This window comes from Haplochromis burtoni, unplaced genomic scaffold (genome assembly GCF_018398535.1).
Source record: "Haplochromis burtoni strain Fernald_Lab_line unplaced genomic scaffold, NCSU_Asbu1 Contig_2, whole genome shotgun sequence".
In the NCBI taxonomy this organism is placed as follows: Eukaryota; Metazoa; Chordata; class Actinopteri; order Cichliformes; family Cichlidae; genus Haplochromis; species Haplochromis burtoni.
In genome coordinates, this window is record NW_024582363.1 from 5,624,973 (window position 1) to 5,649,224 (window position 24,252).

General features: G+C 38.3%; 2 protein-coding genes across 6 annotated transcripts; one reads left to right on the forward strand and one right to left on the reverse strand.

The window, feature by feature from the left end:
• Positions 1-1,988: 1,988 nt before the first annotated feature.
• Positions 1,989-18,295, forward strand: pkma (pyruvate kinase M1/2a). Of its 5 annotated transcripts, none has more exons than XM_005912915.3 (11): positions 1,989-2,124; positions 8,885-9,066; positions 9,434-9,525; positions 11,243-11,374; positions 11,475-11,661; positions 11,767-12,037; positions 12,252-12,402; positions 12,549-12,701; positions 14,183-14,349; positions 16,735-16,916; positions 17,034-18,295. In XM_005912915.3, the coding sequence occupies exons 1-11, from the start codon at positions 2,084-2,086 to the stop codon at positions 17,138-17,140; spliced, it is 1,665 nt and encodes a 554-aa protein (XP_005912977.1). In that variant the 5' UTR covers positions 1,989-2,083; the 3' UTR covers positions 17,141-18,295. The 5 variants fall into 5 exon arrangements, with proteins under 5 accessions (XP_005912977.1, XP_005912979.1, XP_005912980.1 ...); XM_005912917.2 differs by lacking the exon at positions 1,989-2,124 and adding an exon at positions 3,468-3,598; XM_005912918.2 differs by lacking the exon at positions 1,989-2,124 and adding an exon at positions 3,532-3,671.
• Positions 18,296-18,374: 79 nt separating this feature from the next.
• Positions 18,375-23,571, reverse strand: dhdh.2 (dihydrodiol dehydrogenase, tandem duplicate 2). The gene is made up of 7 exons (XM_042218587.1): positions 23,426-23,571; positions 21,648-21,759; positions 21,337-21,500; positions 20,840-21,095; positions 19,307-19,431; positions 18,990-19,137; positions 18,375-18,815 (listed from the first exon to the last, which is right to left on the reverse strand). The coding sequence occupies exons 1-7, from the start codon at positions 23,513-23,515 to the stop codon at positions 18,706-18,708; spliced, it is 1,005 nt and encodes a 334-aa protein (XP_042074521.1). The 5' UTR covers positions 23,516-23,571; the 3' UTR covers positions 18,375-18,705.
• Between the last annotated feature and the right edge of the window lie 681 nt (positions 23,572-24,252).

The window sequence follows — 24,252 nt, forward strand, 5'->3', positions numbered from 1 at the left end:
AGTGAGACTAGGCAAGCCAGTCATGTGACCTGCAGCTGACTGCACTGCTGCTGAGAAATAAGGGGGAAAAATGGCTCTGCGTGTGTATGCATCTGCATGTGTGTTTGCATGTGGTGTGCGGTTGCATAAGTCAGTGTCCATTAGTGTGCTCTTTTACTTTGGAGGCAGCTTTTGGTTGATATTTTAATGCTTCACGACTTGTTTAAATCTATTTAACATAAAAATAGTATAATTATACCACAAGCTACATTTGCAATGTATACTACATAGCATGCAGTTACATGCAATAAATATTTCATGCAACATAATATACTAACACTCCAATTATGTTTTAAAAAGTGACTTATATTATATTAACATTATAAGAAAATAATTGTTCCCATCTCCAAAATAGACTCACTTGCATGTGTGAGACAATGGCCTTTCAGCTAATCAGTCTTTAACCTCTTTATCTCCAGGTATCTATTTAAGAACTGACCTGAAGAATGGGAAGATTAATGGACAGGTGTCCATCCACTTGCCTGTTGTGAGGCTGTAGTCTGGACAGACATGCTTGGGACAGCCCCTTACCCACCCAATTGCTAGGTATTGGATAAGATAAAGGCAGATGTACAGATGATCTGCTGAAAGAGTGTGATTGTTTACACCTGAGTTTGCTGAGTGTCTTGGAAAGCTGCTTTTTGATTGGTATTTATCCTCATTTTAGTTTTTTTATTAGTGTATTCTTGTTTTTTCCCCGATTACTGCACTATAGAGGCTGGTGAAAAACAATATTTTCTTTCAACCTGTGCATTTCTGTAAATACCATGTGAAATGACAATAAACTTGAATCTTGATCTGCTGTGGTGACCTCTAAAGGAACCAGCTGCCAGAAGAAGAAAATAAGACATTTATTTGTCCCACAATAATGCAAACTAAAGGGCACTGACTCCAATGAAACACTATAAATATGGGTTTTGATGTCATTCACAGTGATTTCATCAGCTTACAGAGTTTAGACTTTTTGGTACTTTATTTGTGAAGCTAAGAAGTCAATCTAAATATTCTAAATTACATATGCAGACTTATTTAGACAAGAGGTTGCCAAATTAAGGGAATCGCTTTTGATTAAAGTCTACAAAAGAAAACTGCACACATGAACCCTTTGTCTGTTTGTACATTTTTCTAATATTTCAGTTTAGGGTGGAGGTTTCTGTTGGTTTTTTAAAAACAAGCTTTCTAACCCTTACTGAGCAGCCATTTTCCAGACAGCAGCTATATTTTTCTTCATTAGCGTTTAGTCTGCTATGATGACTAGTACAGAGGAGTCCAAATTCATCCGTCTGATCTTATTCTAAACAGCTATATCACAGTGCAATATAAAGTGGACGAAGGAAATGAACAGAAGTTTGTCAAGCTTGTCAACCTAGTTGCCTGCACAAAAGGTTACCAGGTTACCAACAGCTAACACTGGGCAATAGGCCACACTTTGAAAACTCCGTCTTTAGTCTAGGTCATTATCTTTACTCCATTTTCAGCATAATCAGATTGCTAAAACTGCGACCACACCATCACTATTCTATTTGGGGTTAGGAGAAAAAAGACACAATACCATGTTTTGGTGATGGATATATGTATGTATTCACTTCCATACATATACGTATATATAGATATGTGTTTGTAATAACATAATGTAAAACATGTTGTTGTTTTTTTCATTTTGTAAATGAGCTCAATATTTTAAAGCAAATAATATTAAACAGTATCAACTGATTTTTATCTGTGGTTCCAAGTACTTCACATTCTGTTTTATTTTGGTAGCACTGGTGGAGGCAGTTTTACTAGAGCAGTATTAGCAGCATTAAGGTGTTCTATCTGCTCATCTCTGAGACTTATCTGAGCATATTCTCATACTGTCTTACTGTACAACATGGCACAGGCTTTAGCAGCAATTAATGCTGACTGACAGCCAAGAGCTTGGGCAGTGAACAAAGAGACTGAACAGCAGGTCTGTTCCTCACCTGGAAAGGTGTGTCAACTGGCCTTGGACGCTGGAGTAGATGGGGTCCAAGTAAAGGAAGTCAGCAATCAGAGGGACAGCAACATGGGCAGTGGGAGTAGCAGTGCTACCACAACTGTTAACAGGTGAGTTAAATATGTAACATGGTAAAAGGGGGTACACCTGCAGTGGGAAGTGCAGGCTTTTGTAGCAGTGCAAAAAAATAGCATCTGTGTTTTATTGTTGTTGTAAACTACATGTTTAGGATTATCTGCAGGTTTTGTTGCAGAGCTTAAACATTTTGTTCACTGCAGTTAAAATGTATTCGCGCCTGTGTCAAGGATTTACTTTCGGCAACCAGATAATTAATCACTGTGGCAAGCATTTTTTTTTTTCATAGTTATGTATTGTATGCAAGGCACAAATCCGTGTTATGTGTATTTATTGCCAAGTGGTAAAACGTAAATGTATAGTTTTATGACATTCACAACTTCAGAAGTAGTTTGTGCCTAACACATTCTATCAACTTTTACCAATTAAAAATCAATCCAATTTGAATGTTATTATTTTCTTTCCTTATTTCTCCAAAAAATGTTTTTTATCTTAATTTTATGTCATATATTTACCTTGGTCATCGTTACCCCACCTGCTTCAACCGTGGGGGACAAGCCACTGTTTGGGGATGCCTGCTACGGATATGATTTAAAGTTAAAAATAATAATTTAAATAAGGCGCAAATAATATTTACATAACATAACAAATAACCGAAATTAATGTTTATATTTTAAGAGAACGTATTTTGACAATATTCAATATTAAGTAACAAAATGCACATACTTATATAACTGACCATAACCAGACTGCTGTATCGTTTTTTATCGCTAGATGGAGTTAGAGTCTATAAAGAATTTCTGAGGCCCACGTTAGATTTTTCTGTCTACTGCTGAATGATTGGGAACTTACAAAATACAGCAGGGGCACTAAAAAGCATTTGGGTCTCTTTTTTCTTTCTTTCTATTAACAGTCTTTCATCAACTAAGTTTAACATAAAAATATATGATGACAGCACACAAGTCGGTTACCGTATACAGCACGTCTAATGATGCTTCCCATGTTACACTAAGCAGCAGATGGTTAGCACGTCCAGGCACTAATGGAGCCAAAAGACAACAAGGAATATTTAATTCATTTAAATACTACGGGGCCTGTAAACGGAGACTGAATGCCGATGTTAAGCAAACTACTGCATTTTTCATCTTCCTCACTTTTATTCGGGAAAGCCACACATAGTCACATGTCCAGGTCCTCACGCGTCCCAACCACTACCATACGCATCTCTGTATCCTTCCGCGCTTTTTTTAATTTACCACTTCCTGGCTTTCAACAGGCGTAAACCCGATATAAAAGTGAAATAAATCTTCCTTTTTCGTGTTCTTGATGCTATAATGGTGGCAGCGATTGATATAAGACTCTAAAGACCCCCTTTCCCTTTTTACACGTTCTCTCGGATGGATATCGTAGCATCCCTAGAAAGTAGTGCCATAGCTTGAGGTTCTAAAGAGATCACCTTGAGCTGAGCTCAGTGATACGCCAGTCACATCGGTTCAACAGCTACTAAAGGTGGGTATCCTCAACAGGGGGTTCAGCTGCATTGTCTGTCGATCCATCGGACCTGTCACAGCTTTTAAAACCTGTAAGACTTTTATTTTCAGTAGCTATTTTTTACACTCTGGTAAGATTACCGAGTAACTCTGCGTGTTGCTCACCGACATGTGGTTTCCTGTCTTTCTCATTTACCGGTATTTTAATTGATTACTATTTTAAAGCCTCAAAAATGTAACAGTGTTAATACAGCTAGATGAATATAGTCAACTTAGATCAGCCATTTTAAACCCCTCATATGCGGACTTAGAATGCCTTTAACAGCCTTGTGGCAGTGCATTTAATAAACCGAGGGAATGTATGTGTAAATTGAGCAGCTGCTTATATTACAAACTCTCAAAAAGTAGCAGTATTGTTTTTGTAGCCAACCCAGAAAATGTATGCATACCAGTAACATTTTATTTCATTCGCGTGAAACGTTGTAAAATCGCTTCCTGTTGCCTCTTGACGTGGGTGTGGCCCTTCCGTCTTTTCGGCTTCCCATTGGTCAATCTCCGTGATGCGTCTAGCTCAGGAAAATGTGACGCAGGATGAGAACGTGACCTTTAGCGCATCGTCTTTACTATAACTTGATGCAGTTTTATAAAACACTGATGCTTTATAGCCGATGTAGCTTTTAAATAATGAGAAAAATCTAGTTAATTTCATTGTTGGTAATGTAATGATACTTAAAGAATTGCGTGGTATGTGTTCTCCTTTTCCTCCGTGTGCCCGTTACTGCTAAGCTAAACTCATCACGATGCGCATCTTCATCCTTTAATTCATCAGTCTTTCCTCTCTTAAGTAAATGCCGGGCACGTTAGATGTTGTGTATGGCATGACCGTCCTGTAGATCTAGTTTGAAATATGGGTTTTGTTTGACTACAGTAATTTTCCGCAGTGGTGGAAGGCCTTATTGACACTAGATACATAGGAATGAAGGCAGGTCTCATCCTGCCGGGTATTTGAACACTTCTTTTTTTTTTTTCCCACAAAAAGAAGTCTTTTAGCTGAATTTTTAAACTGCAGTTTGATATCCTTAATAATTGTGAAATACACCTCGTGCATATGCTTTATTTTCTGAAATGTAGTTATTTGTATAACACTAATTGTCATTGATATGACCTTCCTGGTCAAATGAGCTGTTTACAAAATGAAGTCTCATTTAGTCTGTGAAGGTTCTCAGTCATCCAGGTCATCGTAGTCAAAGGAGCTTGCAAAGAAAAGCGTCTGGACTTCTTTAGTCTCAAGTCTCATTTACAAGAGCCCAACCAAATCAGATTGTCAGGCAACTGACTGAGTTCTGTTGAAGTGATTAACTCCACAAGAGAACCTTGAGTGTCTTTGCCACTTAAAGCTAGACTGAAAGCACAGAACTCTAGAGGCACTGTTGTAATTATTTTCTCACATAAAGGCAGAGTAACTCAAGTTAAATTGAGCCTGTGAACTTAAACTTCAGACTCTAGAACTTTTTTTTTTTAAATCAACAAATACCTCAACAGAAGGTTCTGTGTGACAAACATCTGGGTCATCACTTAGTAATTTTCTGCTTTTGAAAGCATTGTAAAGGGCACCTATCTGTTTACCAAGACCAGTGTGAGTCGTGGATGCCACCTGCTGCTACAGTTAATGAATAAAACTACAATTTCCTCTTCTAGTAGGAACTCCTGTCCTTGACCTGCTGTTTTGATAAGAAAGTTTAGCTTTAGCAAAGCTGGTGGTCAGTGTATTAATCTGGACCAAACAGCTGTTGGTCTCTCTACTGTAGATGTATGTTTGCTAATGCCGCATGGAGCCAACTCCACCATTATGAGTATTCCTCTGCCACCACCTGACAAAATGGTCACTCTAAAGGTACACACTACCCTAAATAAAGTTTGTAATAATCTGTAGATTCTAACAAGCATCATGTATTCTGAGGATTAGCTTTCTGCCACTTGACTTGCCATGTTGTGTTATTATTAGCCAAAAATCCATTTTTAGACTCGGGGCTACCCTAGACTGGTGGCAACACTGGTGTCAGAATACTCCTGTACCATCACAGAAGTCTCATGTATGTCGGTTGTATTAGATCGTGGTGACTGTCTAGTCACTGTGGGTGCTCTTCATATCCTTTATCCTCATTGAATGGATTTACTCTTGAGCTCCTGGGAATGTTGCACACATGCACGCACGTTGCTGCCGCACTCAGTTCTGCTGTAGCAAGGAGAAGTTTGTTCGCTGGCATTGGAAGCTCAAGCACACTGGGGTGGCTATGGAGGTCATTTGTGTTAACATGCTTTGTCCCCAAGAAGAACAGGAAGATCTACTGGGGGTATGTAGTGTAACCTGCAAATGGTGCCTTGGTTGAGAGAGTGTGGAGGATTGAAACCATTCAAGAGCCACCTTGGATTAGCCCAGTGTTACATCACATGCTTAGCAGGTCATACAAAATGTTATGTCGCCCTGGCAGGAATGCTACTGTAACTGCTTATGATTGCACAGCTGTTTTCATAGATAAGTTGGATAAGAAATGGTTTAGAAAGACGTGATAAGATGGTGAGAGAATATGTTACAGAAGTATGTCTTACAAAATGATTATCAGCACTCTGCTCTTAGCTGGTCCTGTATCTGTGTCAGGGTTGCTGTAGCTGCTGCTGGTCTGTGACTACTGTCCACTAGGTATCCGGGGTTCAGAGATGCCTCTTTATGTAGTCATTGTGTTTCTCTATAACAACAAGGAGCATGCAAGCTGGAACAATGCATGTTCTTTGGTCAGTCTCATTCCTTCTGGTTCAAAAATAACACTTCACTTGAGGATACAGGCAGTATGTGAGTGTGAGAGGACATTTCTCCTGAACTGCAAAAGACACATGCAGATAATTCTGTGTATTTGCAGAAGAAAATCTTATCAGATCCCTATTTTATGACAGTAATGATGAGACATTCAGCACATTTTTGGTTGATGCACATTTGAAATCCCCAACCTCAACAAGCAAGGGTAAGCTAGCAATTCTGTCACTAGAAGCAAGCCTGTAGTTTTATTACTATTCCTACTCCTAGATACAGCTATGTGTTTTTTGTTTTTTTTTTGTTTTTTTTTTTGCCAACTATGACTGTTTGTGTGTCCTGGAGACACATTATGTAGTGGGAACTACAGCAACAGGGCTTTTGAGCACTTTGGCAAGGGTCAGTATATCTGTCTGTGGAAAGCTTTTTAACACAGTAGCTTTCCAGAGATGCAAGGAACAGCCTAGTAAATATAGAAGGCTTTACATGTGTGCCCACGTGTAGCACCAAGACTGGCTGTATGGTGCAGAGAGGCCTATGGGCCTGCCCAGCTTGACGTTTCTGTCACAGTTCTAAATTTTTTTTATTTTATTTTTTAATGCATCTCTTTTCAAGTGAATTCTCTCTATCTGTTGTATAAATACAGAATTTTCCTTTTTTGGGGGGGAAGTTGGTTTTGGACATATTTGTAGTCGTCTAACAAACATCTTCTGTAGGAAGTTGCATAAAACTTCATTTCCACATTTCCTTCTAAATGTCTTTAAAGTTCAATACAGTCCAACATTGCAAAACTGAAGAGGTTTAACGTTAAAGATGTAACATTCAAATTAGACTGTAGAAAAGAGTGACAATGATGGCATTGCATCTAGATGTTGCATTTTTCTCAGATGTTTTGATTGTCTGATTGTCATCGGCTGTGTTTGTTCGACATCATGCTATTGTACTATTTAATCCATTTTGTTAAAGTCGTTTTATTGCTTTTTGGGTCACACCAGGAAATCATTTAAAAACAGCATGCTGCAGTAGCTAGCATGATTACAGGCTCCTTTTGCCCCCTCTGAGATTTTTCCTTGTGGTTCAGCCCACTGAGGGGTTGAGTGTGCTGCAGTAGTGTGACTGAGCTCACGTACAACATTAGTCTGCCTCATTGATGGAAATGTTACATCACCAGTTAGCAGGCTGCTGGCAGTGAGGTTCTGTCTGGAATCCCCCACCATGATGCATTTGCATTTAGGATGTTATGAGTAAGAGAAAGTCAGACCACTACCACGTGTCTGCAGTAAATCTTCCACTGAGAAATTACCACAAAGATGGCTTTGGCTTCAGTTGTATCTGCAGCATCTAAAAATTGTCTGTGTTTTCCAGATTTTTTTTTTTTTCTGCATTAGCCTTTGTATCCTGTTCTGTGTATATTGGTAGGGAATTAAGACTGGTACTAAAGGTGGCTTTTAGTGACTTGTCAGCCTGTTGCTTTGATTTAAAAAAAAAATACATAAAATAAACCCTTCAAATCTACTTAGAAGTGAAGTTAATCAAATCTGATTAATTTTGCTGTCTGTAAAACCAGCCTATTAAATGAAATATTTGTTTTAGTTGTGTAACCACAGCAACCAGAGCCCTAAAAGAAGCTGCGCTCATAATCACTATAGATAAGTAATGTTACACCCTGCTGAGACATGCCTACCTTGTTGGATTAAGCATGCTACAATGCTCATTGATACAGTACCTCTCATAACTCTGATTCGTAGGCTGAAAGGAAGGGAGTGTCCCAGCCACACATAAAAGTTCCCTGTGTGCAACTGACTATATTGAGTCACTTCCCACTGCACAGGATTTTAGGTAATCTCTGTTCTATACAGCCTTGTGTTTTACAACTAGAAAAGAGTGATGGTTTCATGTTGAAAGTACAGAAATTCCAATCTTCTAGTTGAGATGTGACTGGCATCGGTGACTCAGCAAGAAGGGTGGGTGGTCTAGCAGCTCAATGGGCTGTACTACTCTGTATAAGCCTTAGCATGTCCTCTAGCACCACAGATCAACGTTAATATATTTCCTGTTCGTTTTTAAGCTATTCCAAAGAGGTTGGAGTTATTTTCCTTAATTATTGAAGCGTGAAACATTCATATCCTCAAATTCAAGATAGTCTTGTGCAAATTCTGTGCTCACAATAACCCAGTGCAATATTTAGATTTCATAAGGTGTGAGTATTTGGAGTTCGTGATTCAGTTTTCCCCTTATGGCAAACTGAGCCATGACTTATGTATATCATGACACATTTTGTTGGACTTGCGCAGTCTAATACAAAGGTATACAAAAAGGGCTTAGACTGTTAACAGTCTTACTGTTACTCTATGATATAAACTAGCCTAACTAATAGCTATCCTGTTTTACAACACAAATGCAGGTATGTGGATGATGCTTTCAGTGGAATCCAACAACCTCAGTAATAGATGAATTTTTTATTTTTATGTATTTTTTTTCTCTTTCCTGTGTTAGGACTTCTCCAGTTGCACCAGGAATCACCATGCCTCAGTTAAAAGGAGATATGGGCTCGGCCTTCATCCAGACACAGCAGCTCTATGCTGCTACGGCCGACACTTTCCTGGAACACATGTGCCTGCTGGATATCGACTCAGAGCCCATCACTGCACGCAACACCGGAATTATCTGCACCATCGGTTGGTCCAACCTACCTTTTTTTTTTTTAACTTGTACTCACACAATAATAGATGTGGAACGAAGCTCTTTGTACATTTAAAAGAGAACTTCTGTTTTTAAAGCCGCTGTTGTAAGGGCAGCTTAAAAGCTAAGACACTGCATTTCTGGAGCTTTAGTTTTTGGTTTTGTGGTGCAAACGTTGCAACGTTTGGTTAAGTTTTCCGTTCACACCATTGAGTCTTCATACAGTACCGTATCTTTTAACAAAATAAGATCTGTTTGGAATTTTACATTTTGGACTTTAGTTTGTACACAATGACTTGTTCCTCCCTGCTAGTAAACGGTATCAAAATCCTAAATGTTAGAATTTTCAATAACTCTGTGCAGGGCCAGCCTCTCGATCTGTGGACATGCTGAAGGAGATGATCAAGTCTGGAATGAACATTGCTCGCTTAAACTTCTCCCATGGCACACATGAGGTGGGTCTTCCTACAACTCGGTCCGCTATGTAAATGTCTTGGGCAATGGCAGTTTACATTTCAGACAGTTAAATTAAATTTTATCTGAGCTGATGGTTTCTTCAAATATAGTTCTTTGTTTGTTTTTAAAGGTGTTGCAGATTCTGAAAATTCAGTGTAGAAATCATTAATAATTTTCTTTGAATTTTTTTTTTTAACATACTTGACTTTAATATATTCTTGGACTGAGTAGATCTAGCTGTTTCACAAAGAATCAATGTAACTGTAGATTTGAAAATGGAAAACTAAATCAAAGCTTTGTTGTTTTGCAGTGCTAGAAAAGCAAGCAGCAACACCTGGCTTTGTTTTGGGGTTTTTTTTCCAGCTGGCAAAACCATAATGGTTTTCTCATAGTGGTTGTGGTGTAACGCTGAAAGTCAGCCAATGTGATTACCTGCCACTTAAGTTATTATTGAAAGCTCCGGTTACCCAGGTAGGCAGCATAAGCCATGGGCAGGCAGTAGCTGTTTATAAAACCACAAACGATACACTGCTAGTTAATTAGCATGCACTAAGGTGCAAAGCTGGCTGTGTTTAATTTTCTTATAGCATTTTCCCACAGCTCTGTAGCAAATGTTGGCCAGCATTGAGAAGTAGCAAGATTTTTGGGGGGAAAAGTGCACCTACATTCTTTATCTTCCTTTAAGATATAACAATGTATTTTAGTTCGTTTGCACTCCTGCTTGTGCTAGGATTTAGTTTCATTATTGGTGTACTACTTTTCATCATCTACTTGACTGAGGAATTTCCTTTTGAGAAACGCTACACTCAAACTTATATCATACATGGCACAGTATCAGAAGGTCTGTCATAATCAAGTGTAACCTGTGTTCGAGGACGCACAGAGTGGCATGTCACCCGTCCAGTTATTAACCGTGACAGCTTTATAGCCAAATACACACTTAAAAATGCAAGCCCATGTCAGTCCATGCTTCATGAACTCCTGTCTCAGGAAAACGAGACAGGAGGACGGTGCACCCCGCCCACCATCTGTTTGACCCACTGCCCTCTGACGGCGCGTCAGGTCAATCAGTTCCCACACTTCCATATTCACAAAGGGCTTCTTCCTCTGAGCCATTTGGACTGTAAACAAGCATCCCCCCTTCCCCAACCAACACACACCCCACTCCTGCCCACCCACCTTACTAATCTGAGCCATGGATTGAGTAACCCCCATCCCTCAGGCCACTCATTTAAAAATAAATAAAAAAAAAAATTTTTTTTTCTCTTTCTCCACTACTTCCAAGCACTTTGCAACTTGGTAGTATACATTTCTCCTGTTTGCTATTTATTCATTCTGCCAACTATTTATATTTTATTCCACCACAGTGGAGCTCCCAAAATTTCGTTGTACGTGTACAATGACAATAAAGGGCTATTCTATTCTCTATTCTAACCCCATGATGATAACGTATAATCATGACCCAGTTTATAGTCATGTGAGTTGTATTTTTATCTGTTAATTGTCTGGCGTTACTTTTATGTCTGCTTTGTAAAACCTTTATCTGAGAATAAATGCATAAAGTAGTATTGCTCTTTAACATGTTTGCAGTCCAAGATGGAATAGAAAGAGGTTGTTAGGGACAGTTTTGACTGAAAGAAATAGTTGGAGTTGACATCTGGGGAAGAGTATTTACTGGAAATATATTAACATATTGACTTCTTCCTTGCTTTACAGTATCATGCACAAACAATCAAGAACGTTCGTGAGGCATGTGAGAGCTTTGAGCCTGGCAGCATCCAGTACAGGCCTATTGGCATTGCTCTGGACACCAAGGGCCCAGAGATCAGGACTGGCCTCATTAAGGGAGTGAGTTTAGCTCCACTTGTTCTTTACAAAGCTTCAGTAGAATAAAACCCAACCAGAAAGAACAATAACTTATGTGATGATTGTGTTAATGATTTGACAGAGTGGTACTGCTGAGGTGGAGCTGGTGAAAGGCAACATGATCAAGCTTACCTTAGATGATGCTTACCAGGAGAACTGCAGTGAGGACATTCTGTGGCTTGATTACAAGAACATTACCAAAGTTGTTGAAGTTGGCAGCAAGGTCTACATTGACGATGGACTCATATCCCTGCAAGTCAAGGAGATTGGTGAGTAAAAGCCAGGCCATGATAAATGAGGCCAGCCTCAAAGTCTCTTCTTCTGATCTATTATAATATTTAAAAAATACTTATGTTTATTTTTCACCTCCAAAGGCACTGATTTCCTCAGTTGTGAGATCGAGAATGGTGGCACCTTGGGAAGTAAGAAGGGAGTGAACCTCCCCGGTGCTGCTGTAGACCTGCCAGCTGTTTCTGATAAGGACATCCAAGACCTGCAGTTTGGTGTGCAGCAGGGAGTCGACATGGTCTTTGCCTCTTTCATTCGCAAAGCGGATGATGTGCATGCTGTCCGCGCAGTGCTAGGAGAGAAGGGCAAAAACATTAAGATCATCAGCAAGCTTGAGAACCATGAAGGTGTACGCAGGTGTGTGGAAATGGCTTGCTATATCCACATCTTTTATTTAAATGATGGTGTATTGTAGAGAAGAAATAAAAGATTAAGCTGAAACCTTTTTTTTAAAGGGCTTTAAAGTGGTCTTTATGAGTGTATGTTTATGCCATAGTCCTGACAATATATCATAAGAAATGGTTGCACTTGATGAATTCGATAAGCTGGAATTTCTGTACCCGTTTTGCAGATTTGATGAGATCATGGAGGCCAGCGACGGTATCATGGTTGCCCGAGGTGACCTGGGTATTGAGATCCCCACAGAAAAGGTCTTCCTTGCCCAGAAAATGATGATCGGTCGCTGCAACAAAGCTGGCAAGCCAATCACCTGTGCCACTCAGGTCAGACAACAGTAAAGAAAATGTTGCATTTCCTCCTAGCACATCTAGTTTGCTGAGTACTCGGTGTACTAATCATCCTGTCGGCCTAAATGTGTTCAGCTACGTAAATTTTAACCAGACTGGTTTTATTTTCCTAAATTATTCAGATGTTGGAGAGCATGATCAAGAAGCCTAGACCCACTCGTGCTGAGGGCAGTGATGTAGCCAACGCAGTGCTGGATGGAGCCGACTGCATTATGCTCAGTGGAGAGACTGCCAAGGGAGACTATCCTCTGGAGGCAGTGCGCACACAGCACATGGTGAGTTAATGTATAATAACAATATCAAAAGATGGGGAAAATATCTCAAATTAGGCCATAAAGAACTGTAATTTAAAGTAATGATTTTGTGATTTGATTGCATGAATTACAATTATAAATTGGAAAAGATTATAGCTACTGGGTGGTTATGCTTTCATTCTTTCCCTTTTTTCCCCTTTCAATTTTTTTTTTTTTTTGTGTTCACTTTCATGCCCATTGGCATAAACTTTTTACTTTGTCACTTGGTGAAACTTTAAGATGTCAGCCGACATCATCAATATACAAATGAACCATGTTAAAATTCTCAGTTGGGATAATTGACAAAATCCCAGTGATAATTCCGTCTGTGTTTGGCATTTAAATAACTCTGACATTGCATGATTTCCAAATCATAATGCATGTTGCCTGAACCCCTTCATCTAACACATTGGATGTTACTGCTATTGTTTACTAGTTACTAAAGTTGCTATGATTTCAGGGAAATCTGTGGAACTTTGGTAGCTGTTAAATAATTCATAGTGCAAATCACTTGTATTCCAGAAAGAGAGAAAAAAAATGTGGCTGCTGGAAAAGGGAACAGAAAAAGCATTTTTAAATGATGCTACACTCAATGACCTGATTAACAAGGGACTGTGGAGATTCCTTAAAATTTGCACACTGTATACCCACATTTGTGTTGTTTAGTTAGGGACAGTCTGAATGAAGTACAATAAAAGTAAAGCACCTTTGATGAAGTCTTAGACCCCATAGAAATCTGCTCTAAAGTATGCACTTAATGCTGTGTTCATTGTTCATGCCTTTTTTTTTTTTTTTGGCTTACTGAAACTGTTCACAGCTACTCTGCAATAGAGATGCAGTGACTCAGCAGTCCTGCAGATCTTAGTTTTGAACTTGCTGCCCCCACAGTGAAGTTGGAAGGAATGCTTTAGAATCTTATGTACAGTACAGCCTCTTAATAGCCTCTGTTTATTTAAATAAAACACTTATTTAGTAAGGAAAAGGAAAATAAAACTAACCTCTTCTAAGCCTCTGTTAAAAGTTATTTCTGTATGGTTCCTCTTTATTCCTCCTGGCTGCCCTCAAGTTTCTTCAGCTTTTTGTGCAGTTTGACTCACTGTTTGTCATTTGTTTTTAACACAGTAGCTTCTTTAGGACATATTTGTGATTTAATGTTTTAGATAATTTAATTTAAAATTAATATGCAGTTCACTGTATGTCATATTTAATATCATGTAAAAGTTTTTGTATTTTAATCTTGACATTCCCCTTTTTCCCCACTTACTGCACACCTAAATTCTTATATTGCCTTTCATTTCTTTTTTTTTTCTTTTCTTTTTTACCTCCTTCACTAACTTTTTTTTCCCCCTGTTTTTCCATCTTCCTTAATTTGTTTTCCTTTTTCTTGTCACTTATTCTTGCTTTACAACTGTTTGCCTGGTTTGAAAACTTTCTTCGATGCATCTTGCCCTCACTTGTGCCAGATTGCTCGTGAAGCCGAGGCAGCCATGTTCCATCGGCAGGTGTTTGAGGACCTGCGTCGTTCCACGCCGCACTGCAAAGACCCTGCTGAGGCCATTGCAATCGGTGCTGTGGAGGCCTCCTTTAAGAGCTTGGCCTCTGCGATCATTGTGCTCACAGGCTCTGGAAGGTAGGCAGGTTATCTGGTCTGCCAGTTGGTGGAGGTCACTAATAACTGTATTTAAGGAGTCTGAGAGGCAGCGTAGGGCCAGGCAGGGACTTTCCAAGGGAACAACTGGGAGAGCTGGCAAACATAACTAGACTCATGGTTGAATGTTAAGAAGTTCTATAGAAGCAGTTAAATGCTTGTGTGGGGACCCTAAAGAAAAAAGACAACATATCCCCAACCCTATTACTCAATGTTCTTCTTCACTGATTTGTGTGTGTGTGTGAACATCTTCATTGGCTACATTAGCCATCCTTGTTTAACCAGGAGTCTAGCTACACATTTGCCAGTTAATCCCATTGGTGTGAGTAGCTCATTATATAGTGTGTGATTGAGAGTAACCCCTCCCCAACCCTTCCCTTCGGGGTTCAGATAGCACGAGAGGCCGAGGCAGCCACCTTCCACAGAAAGCTGTTTGTGGAGCTGAGGAGACACTCGCAGCTGACCAGAGATCCTACAGAAGCAGTAGCTGTTGGAGCTGTTGAGTCATCCTTCAAATGCTGTGCTAGTGCCATTATTGTTCTCACTAAGACTGGAAGGTAAGGAAAAGTGGAATAGAGGTGACATGATTCGGGTCCGCAGGTAAGGTGTCGCCAAACGTGTGCTCGCCCATTTAACCCAGCTCCTCCGTCTTCCTCACACCTAATGTACTTGTGAAAATCCCCATCCTTCTAGTGTGAGTGTGTGTGAGTGTGTGTGAGTGTGTGATAACGGTAACTAATTTTATAAAAAATGAGACGGTTATGTCATTAGCCCAGGTGCCCATCTTTTAGACTCTTGTCATTTATAGTTTTGTGAAATTTTAGTTTGGATTGTTGTATTGGCTCAAAATGTTTGAGAACTTGTGACAAAAATATTATTTTAAAACCATAACTTATTTACACACTATGGTGTAAATATGCAGATTTAAAAAAAAATAAAATTGCCAGCATTTTTCTCTTATCATTATTAGCTGTACAGCAGCTGGTTTATTCAGAGAACGCCAAGTTCACATTTAACAAAGTGATCCTTTAACAGTCTTTGCTATTAGAGGATCACTTGGTCTTTAACCGTGGACATCTTGGGCTACTGACAGTGACTTTAAACCTCTGCATATCGATGCTAAAACATAAGTGTTGTCACTTATTTTGGGCTACTCTGACCACTCACTATGGAAATGTTAGAGACTCTGGTTGCTTCCCTTGCCTCTCATACCTGTTGGGAGCAGAACACTGAGAAACAGAAATGAGCCAGACTATCTGAGAACACTTGTGTGTGGGTGGTGGATTATTAATTGCACTGAATTGCTTCTTTCAGGAAACCATCAGTATGGAGATGATTTGCATATATTAAGTTGTTAGTTTCTTACTTATTGCTGAAAATCACTAAGTATTATGAGTTAAATGCTTGGATATGTCTGCTTGGTTAAATGTTTTGCACTTTTTGGAAAAAAAAAATCTAATTAAAACCTCATTGTTCTGCACAACCTTTTTTAACTACTAATTTACAAAACATTGGGATTCTCATCCATGTTAAATGGATCACTGAAACATTGAGTTTATTTTGGAAGTAGTATGTTAACCCCTAATGATATCAAGTATAACAACTGGAATCAGAAATGAAGGAAGAGTTCCATTAATGAAATGAAACGTGACTGGAGGGCTTTATAATAGGAAAACTTTCAGCCATTTTACAAGAGGAATTTGCTAATGTGAAATCGTGTTCCAAAAAGAAGTCTGCCTTGCAATCAAAAAGCACTGAATACCATAAAGCTGTAAAGAAGTTCAAAGTCCTTTACAAAAGTTAGATAAGAAAAAATGATTTAATACTGTAGCTGTGTCCTTGACCGAGATGAGCGAAGCTTCTAGCTGTCTGTTAAAAGATGAGTTGGGTAAAGTCGCTGTTCACAGGTGTACCATATGCTAATCATGGGACACATCAATTGGTACAGTAGCACAGAGCTGGGATAACAATACACTCCAGAAATAAACATCGTAAAACACTGTTTAATTCCCTTTTTTTTGCTGATGAAACTTTAAATTAAGGTTACTCCATAATGAAGCAAAAAGATGGTAGCTACAACAGGACAGATGGATATAAAATTAAACATGCTCATTAAAGACCCCATATTGCAATTATTTGCCTAAGAACATGTGGTTATCTTTACTTGATCATTTTAACTTTGAGACTTGGGCTATGATTGGACCAATCAATACAAATTTTTGGGCAGTTGTAATGGGTTCACCTGCTCAGTATGCATTAAAATCCATCCATTTCCTTTTTGGAATCTCTTCAGTAAACTTGTACTACTGCAGTCTTTACATCAATGAAATATGGATGAAGTGTTTAGTTTCCTCTGTGTCCGTGCAGGTCTGCCCACCTGATCTCCAGGTACAGGCCCCGTGCCCCCATCCTCGCTGTGACCCGTAATGCTCAAACGGCTCGTCAGGCCCACCTGTACCGCGGCATCTTCCCTGTCCTCTACACCAAGCCCTCAAACGAAGTGTGGGCAGAGGATGTAGACCTGCGTGTCAACTTTGCTATGGAAATGGGTAAGCAGCTGTTACCTTTAATACCCTGTATACTGTAAACCTAATTTAATACATCAAATAACCACTGCTTCATTTATTGTTTCATAATGATTTTTTTCTTTTCTTTCTTTTTTTTAGGCAAGGCCAGAGGCTTCTTCAAAGAGGGTGACGTTGTCATCGTGTTGACTGGCTGGCGTCCGGGCTCTGGTTACACCAACACCATGCGTGTGGTTCTGGTGGCCTGAACAGCCAGGAGGGCAGCTCTGCTTTCTCCTTTTTCTTTTTTTTTCCCTTTCATCTATCTTTCATAGCGTTCCAACACCACACCTCACTCCTGCTCACAGCCTTTGGAATCCAGACACTGGGGCTCACATGCTCTACCATTCAACAACTTAGCATTTAGGAAATGATGCAAAGGATTTTTGAAAAGGTACAACTCTCATGGTCGAGGTTTTGAGTGTGAGTGGAGTGTTTTTCGCACAGTTCTACCTATGTTCCATTCCTTTCAATTACCTAAATCAAACCAGTCTTCAGGGCCTCAGTAACACACCCCGACCAGAAACTGCTGTATGTATTCACTCAGAACACTTGTATAACTTTAAAAGTTGAATTTTATGAGTGACTGCTTCCTGGTCTGTGTGCATGTGCATACTGACTCATGTTTAGGTGGGGTTGGTGGTGGAGCCAGCTGACCTTACCAGAGCCCCTTGAGTCTGTAAGGGCATACTAAAAACACTCCTCAGCTGGTTAATTGAACAAAGTAGTGGCATTCTCTGGGCTCCCTGCACAGTGGCTCCACCACTCCACCCAAACAAATCCTGCTCTTGTGCTGTCTATATGAAGTGTCCTCATTCGCCAGCTTTCACTGTACAACAGTGTATATGTAAGTGTTGCACTCCTAATTTACTCCAATGTTACATTCAATATTATACTTGACTCTTGTGAGTGGTGAACTTTTGTTTTGGGACATCCAATACTACTTATATTTTGACTGTCTATAGAAAGCTAGTTTTGGATGTCTAATTCAGAGGTAGTTACTGTGTTTGTGTGTTTAGTTGTGTCAAAGCCTTTACATTTCTTTGCGTTTAGATGATATCAAAGCTGGCACCTATGGGAAAAATGTGTGGTTCACTAAAGATGACTTGTGTGATTGAGTATAGGACTGATGTAAAGATATGAAGCCCTGACCCTCTAAGTCAATGGTGGTGATGGGTAGGATCCCAGATTTTCTATCTCTGTTGGTGACCCGCTGTAACTGTCTCCACGTGTGTAACATGCTTTTGATTGTAATGCTAGAGTGTAAGAACTAACAAAATGTAAAGGAGTATTATAATGCTTAGCTGGTGTACTGAGCTGTCCAACAAGACTTGAGTTCCATCAATAAAAGAGATGAGCACCTATCTGAATGTTGTGATGCGTTTGAATCATTGTTTGTGGGTATATTCAATTTCCGTGCACAAAGTAAAGGAGTGAGACTAGTGAGACTTGACTCCTTTATTAAAATTTATTTAAATGTGTTCTAATCACCAAAAGGTTTCACAGTGGTACAGGGTATTGCTAGACGCAACAGTATCCAGGAATGTAAGAACTTACAAGTACAGTTGGCAAAGTGTTGTTTTTTTCCATATATGACCATTAATGACAATATTTTTAACATCTTCTGTAGTGGCTGGGTTTGGCTGAAGGATGGTCTTTATCCTTACAACTTGATGTGTTCCTTGCAGTGGTGTAGGAATAAAGGTTAATTTTGAACCAATAAAAGAAAATTATCTGGCTCCCGTTAATCACAGCATGGGTACGTGTTTAACATTTACTGGCAGTCCTGGCTGTACACCACCCCCACCTGCCTGCGGATCTCATCCTCCAATTCAGCCAGCAGGAGAGAGTCTGCATGGGACATGACAGTACTTTCCTTCAGCCCTGGGGGGGAAGAAATAATGTTAGGCTTGCTTATGTTTTTAAGTAGTGTTTCTGATGCCACCTTGTGTTAAAGGTGTGCATTACAAGTCAGTCAATAGCCAAAATATTTGGACCATTAATGAATTTTTTTTCCCTTAGTGTGGATGCAGACTAATAATCTAAAAGTCTTAGTACCTTTGAGCAAACACTGTCGAACCTCTTCTGCTTCATAACGCATTCCTGTACTATTGATGAAGTTGAGAGGCAAATAGGGTTCTGGAACTGGGTACTCAGTCTCCTTCTCATTCACCACTAATGATGTGGGGCACCACATAGCAGGGACCTAAGAAATAGATTTAAATAAATAATATTAAAAAATAGAGATATAGATATTTGATTCAGAAATTACCTTGGTTGACTTTGAAATGATTTGTATGATGTATATCCTTAATGATTAACAAAAAAAGGTTTGCTCAAACTAATAAAATTTAATTTAACCTTTGATGACCTACCCGAACTGTGCCCTTTGTTCCCATAATAATGGCATCATTGGGCAGTTTTACACCTGAGGAGCAGGTAATCACTGCCATTCTGTTCTTGGAGTACTTCAGAATGGCGACCACGGTCTCATCCACTCCTATAACAATATAATTCAATTATAATTTATAATATATTATATATATATATATATATATATATAGATATATTATATATATATAGATATATATATATATATATATATATATATATATATTATTAATTATTTAATAATTATATAGTATAGTATATATATATATATATATATATATAGTTATATATATATATATAGTATATATATATATATATATTTTATATATAATATATATATTATATATATAGTTATATATTATATATATATATATTATTATATATATATATATAGTTATATATATATATATATATAGTTATATATATAGTTATATAGTTATATATATATATATTATGTTATTATATACTATAATAGTTATATATATATAGTTATATATAGTTATATTAGTTATATAGTTAATTATATATATATACGTTATATAGTTTATATATATAGTTATATAGTTATATATATAGTTATATATAGTTATATATATATATATAAGTTATATATATATATATAGTTTTATATATATATATATATTATATAGTATAGTTATATAGTATATATATATAATTTATATATACTATATTATATACTATATATACTTTAGTGTATATGTATATATATATATATATATGATATATATATATATATAATATATATATATATGATGAATATATCATATATATATATAACTATATATTATATGTATACTGTATTTTTGTTATATTATTATATAATATATATATGTTTATATATATATATATATGTGTATATATATATATATATAGTTATATATTATATATTATATATATATATATAGTTTTATATATATATTATATAGTTATATAGTTATTAGTTATATATATATATATTTGTTATTATATACTATAATAGCAAAGAAAGTACATTTGGTAAAGACACATTAGGATGAAGGAATATGGAGACATGGTTGGCTGAAAATATTGGACCATAAATAACTGCTGCAGTTCAACCTTTATTGTGCCTCATAAAGGCAACAATAGATAAAGACTTAAAAGAGGAATGCTGTAAAAGAAAAAAAATCTGAGTTCACACTCAGCAGATGTCATGGTGTCACTAAAGCTGGAACATTAACTTTACAACTTGAGCTTTTTTCAGATTTCAGTTCCCTATAATGTTATAACATGACAAGCTGCAACTGAAAACAGCTTTGTCACTGTCAGCTCTATTGTGGACAACAAAAATAATACATTTTAGTGACTAAAATGTCAACAAAGATTGTTTTTTCATTGTTTTTAAGCGAGCAACAGAAAAAAAGAACGAGTCAGCTATTCCACCATTGCCATTTGACTCAGGACAGTAGTATAAAGAGCATTATCGTGTAAGTACAAAACTACATGTTAATAAGTGACACGGCTTTAAAAGTCATTACCAGTCTCCACGTGCACTACTCCACTAGCTTGGATGCTCTCTGGCTTCTCTCCATTATACACCATGGATACAAACTGCAAGCAGTAGATCCCAATGTCTAGTAATGCTCCTCCACCTAGCTCCTTCTGCATTGCTCTCGGTACATGCATAAATGGCACACCAAACTCTGATCTGACCATCTTCACTTCGCCCAGCTCCCCCTGGGCCAGCAATCGTCTGATCTCAACTGAGACTGGGAAAAAGCGGGTCCAAACAGCCTGGAACAAAAACACAGTAGATATTTCATACACTCACATATACGTACTTGGTTCTGAGTAAATTACATAGAATCAGCTAAAAGTTAACTAAATGTTTTTACATTCTCTTATTTACATGAGGGTTTGACACTTTGACGTGCACCAAAATTGAAATAAAGAAACACTTATGACTAATAGTGAAGGTGAAAAATAACACCAAGAGGAGAATTTCCTTTTTCTTTATGGTTTTCTGTACTTGTACCTCCATGAGAAAGACACCATTCTTTTTGGCTGAGCCCAGAATCTGCTGCACCTCCTTGGTGTTCATAGCCAGTGGCTTCTCACACAGCACATTCTTCTTGGCATTTGTAAAGAGCAAACAAGTGTTCAGATGGTACGGGTGGATTACTCCGATGTGCACCACATCTGCAAATACATAAAGATGCCGACCAGAGAGAGCACCATAACAAGAATGATTATGGAGTCTAACAAACATCTAAGTCCTAACCAAAGCAGGAGCTTTAAATCATCAGCGAAGCAAACCGAATCAGCAAACTTTTGGCAGAAACTGACCAATGTCACGATCTCTGGCCAGCTCCTCATAACTGCCATACGCTTTGGAGATGCTGTGTTTTTTGGCAAATTCCTGTGCATCCTCCAGCTTGCGTGCTGCCACAGCCACAACCTGTAATACAGTCACAGATGAGTTCCTCCTGTCAATAACTAAGTAAGCAGGCAGTTTCTTGTTGAGTCTTGTCTTGTTTCCCGTTCCAGTTTATATAAATCTTCTGGATATATAACAATTAGGTAAGATTTTTATCTTTTGTTAGTATACAGGCTCCCTCAGTGCCACCACAAGGTCAGTTAAGTGTGATATGTGTTGGGAAAGTTACTTTTAAAATGTATTCCATTACAGAATACATGCCCCAAAATGTATTCTGTAACGTATTCCGTTACTCAATGACAGTAACGTATTCTGAATACTTTGGATTACTTATTATATTATCATGCTTTTTACAACAACGTGAATGTACTATTGCTGTGTGATTTGTTACTATTACTGAAGGTCCGCGACTCCGAACTGTAGTAAAGGGACCTCTGACTAATACGGCGGGGTCCCTGTCGGCTCGTAGCCGAAAAATAGCTTTACTTTGTTGTGTGGGTCAACTTTCTTGCGAGAGACAGAGAGAGGCGTTGAAAGGCTGCTCCAACGGAACTTATTGTTTTCGGAGGAAAACACGAACACGGTGTACAGTCGAGTCTTAATAGCTTACTTACAACTGGGCTCGTCAGGCACTCTTCTTGGCTGAAGTGGTTATTATTATATTTACATGCTTCCAGCTCCCGTTTTTCCTCGATGACAACTCGTACCTTTCCACTCCCCTTTTTCTCCCTCCTCGCGCTCACAGACCCATAACGTGTATGGCAGTCCATTCTCCCTGCAACACGGACTACACTGCCCATGATGCTACATTCTTTAGAGCTATGCTTGTAGCATTCTGCCTGTTAGCTTAGACACGAAAAGGCGCTCTCTCACCCAGGAAACACACAGTCGCAGAGAGAGAGAGAGCGTCGCCCTGTAACCATGGCAACCGTAACGCTGCCGCCTGGAACAACAGAACGTAGCTGTCAAACAAAACCCAAACAGTCCTGACCCGCGACAAAATGAAACAGGAAAGTACCGCAGTGTAATCCATTTATTTCAACAAAGTAACTGTATTCTGAATACCACCTTTTTAAACGGTAACTGTAACGGAATACAGTTACTCATATTTTGTATTTTAAATACGTAACGGCGGTACATGTATTCCGTTACTCCCCAACACTGATATAACCACACACACACACACACACACACACACACACACACACACACACACAGAATCTTTAACTCTCAAGGCCATTTTGTATTCACAAACCAGGAAAAGTCAGTCTCAAGTTGCTGTTTCTTTGTAAACTTCGTTGCAAACAAAACGGAAGTTTTAGGGAAACTTATAGATATAACTGTTGATTTGTGGAGTGCCAAGAATTTGAAATACCCATTTATTGCGTTATTTACGGTAAACATGCAACGCATACATGTAACGCAACATACTGCAAACTGTAACTTGCAGTTTTCGCAAGTTCACGGCCGGAGTCACTTGTATCGGCCTTTGTTAAAGACACAAACTGCAAATATACAACATTGCGTCAATCGAATGTTGTAAGAAACTGATTTCAAAAGCACTTCTAATCAGTAGAAACTGAGCGGCAGGCAGCACGGCTACAGGAAACCACGCTGAGTGATAAGGAGAAGGTTTATGTTTGATCACTGGGTAGATTTGTGAACAGTAGTTCGCTAACAGAAATACCTGATGGTCTTCAAGTGGAAGAGTTTTCAGGGCCACGGTGAAGTCATGACTGATCTTCCCGGCGCTGCAGATTCCCCACCTGGTTGCCATATTGGACACGGCGGACTGAGACAGATTCGAAGCAGCAGTTGCTGTTCTCGGCCTCAGAGTGGCGACACAGCATGCAGTGTGGACTTTCAGACACAAGTTGCATTTTCCTACATGCGTTGTAGCTTCATGTAAAGACAAATGCATATAATCTGCAAGCAGTGAAAATAAATGTAAACTAAAACAGGGAGAGCAAAGAATAAAGAAATGCATTTAAAAATATGTAAAAACATACTTTGTTCTTTAGCTATTTAAATACAAACAACCGAAATTAGGAACTAAACAGACGATTATCAGACTACTGTTACAGAAAGTCACGTTTTCATGAAATTAAAAAAATCAGAAAATAGCAGCTAGATTTTTTCCAGGTTTCCCAGAGGTGCTGCCAGCATTTCAGACACAGCACGTGGAAATTCATTGCATGCGTGAAATAAAGACAATACTATGCTGACGATGTGGTTTTTAAAACTACTGCGTCGTAACTATGACCATAAAGGAAGAACTAAAAACCTTTTTTTTTCTTCTAATTTCTTATTCCATCTGCCCCCACTAAGGGGAGCTCTTTTCCTTTAATCTTTGTAATAATAACCCCCACACTGTTTTAACTTTGATTTCCTCTTTTACAGTGTGTATACTGCTTACTTATTTTGTTAATTACTATTAATTTATTTGCCTATTATATATTTATCTTAAAAAAACAGTCTGTTATAACCTGATTCCACTACAGTCACCAAATTTTA

Excerpts from the sequence above, each read along its gene's own strand:
- pkma (XM_042218581.1), top strand. The coding sequence starts at position 5,773 with ATGTTGCACACATGCACGCACGTTGCTGCCGCACTCAGTTCTGCTGTA. Across the intron at positions 12,038-12,251 it reads AACCATGAAGGTGTACGCAG|ATTTGATGAGATCATGGAGG; the intron begins GTGTGTGGAAAT and ends CCCGTTTTGCAG. Across the intron at positions 14,925-16,734 it reads GTTCTCACTAAGACTGGAAG|GTCTGCCCACCTGATCTCCA; the intron begins GTAAGGAAAAGT and ends GTGTCCGTGCAG.
- dhdh.2 (XM_042218587.1), bottom strand. The coding sequence starts at position 23,515 with ATGGCAACCAGGTGGGGAATCTGCAGCGCCGGGAAGATCAGTCATGAC. Across the intron at positions 21,760-23,425 it reads TTCCACTTGAAGACCATCAG|GTTGTGGCTGTGGCAGCACG; the intron begins GTATTTCTGTTA and ends ACTGTATTACAG. Across the intron at positions 18,816-18,989 it reads TCGACAGTGTTTGCTCAAAG|GGCTGAAGGAAAGTACTGTC; the intron begins GTACTAAGACTT and ends CTTCCCCCCCAG.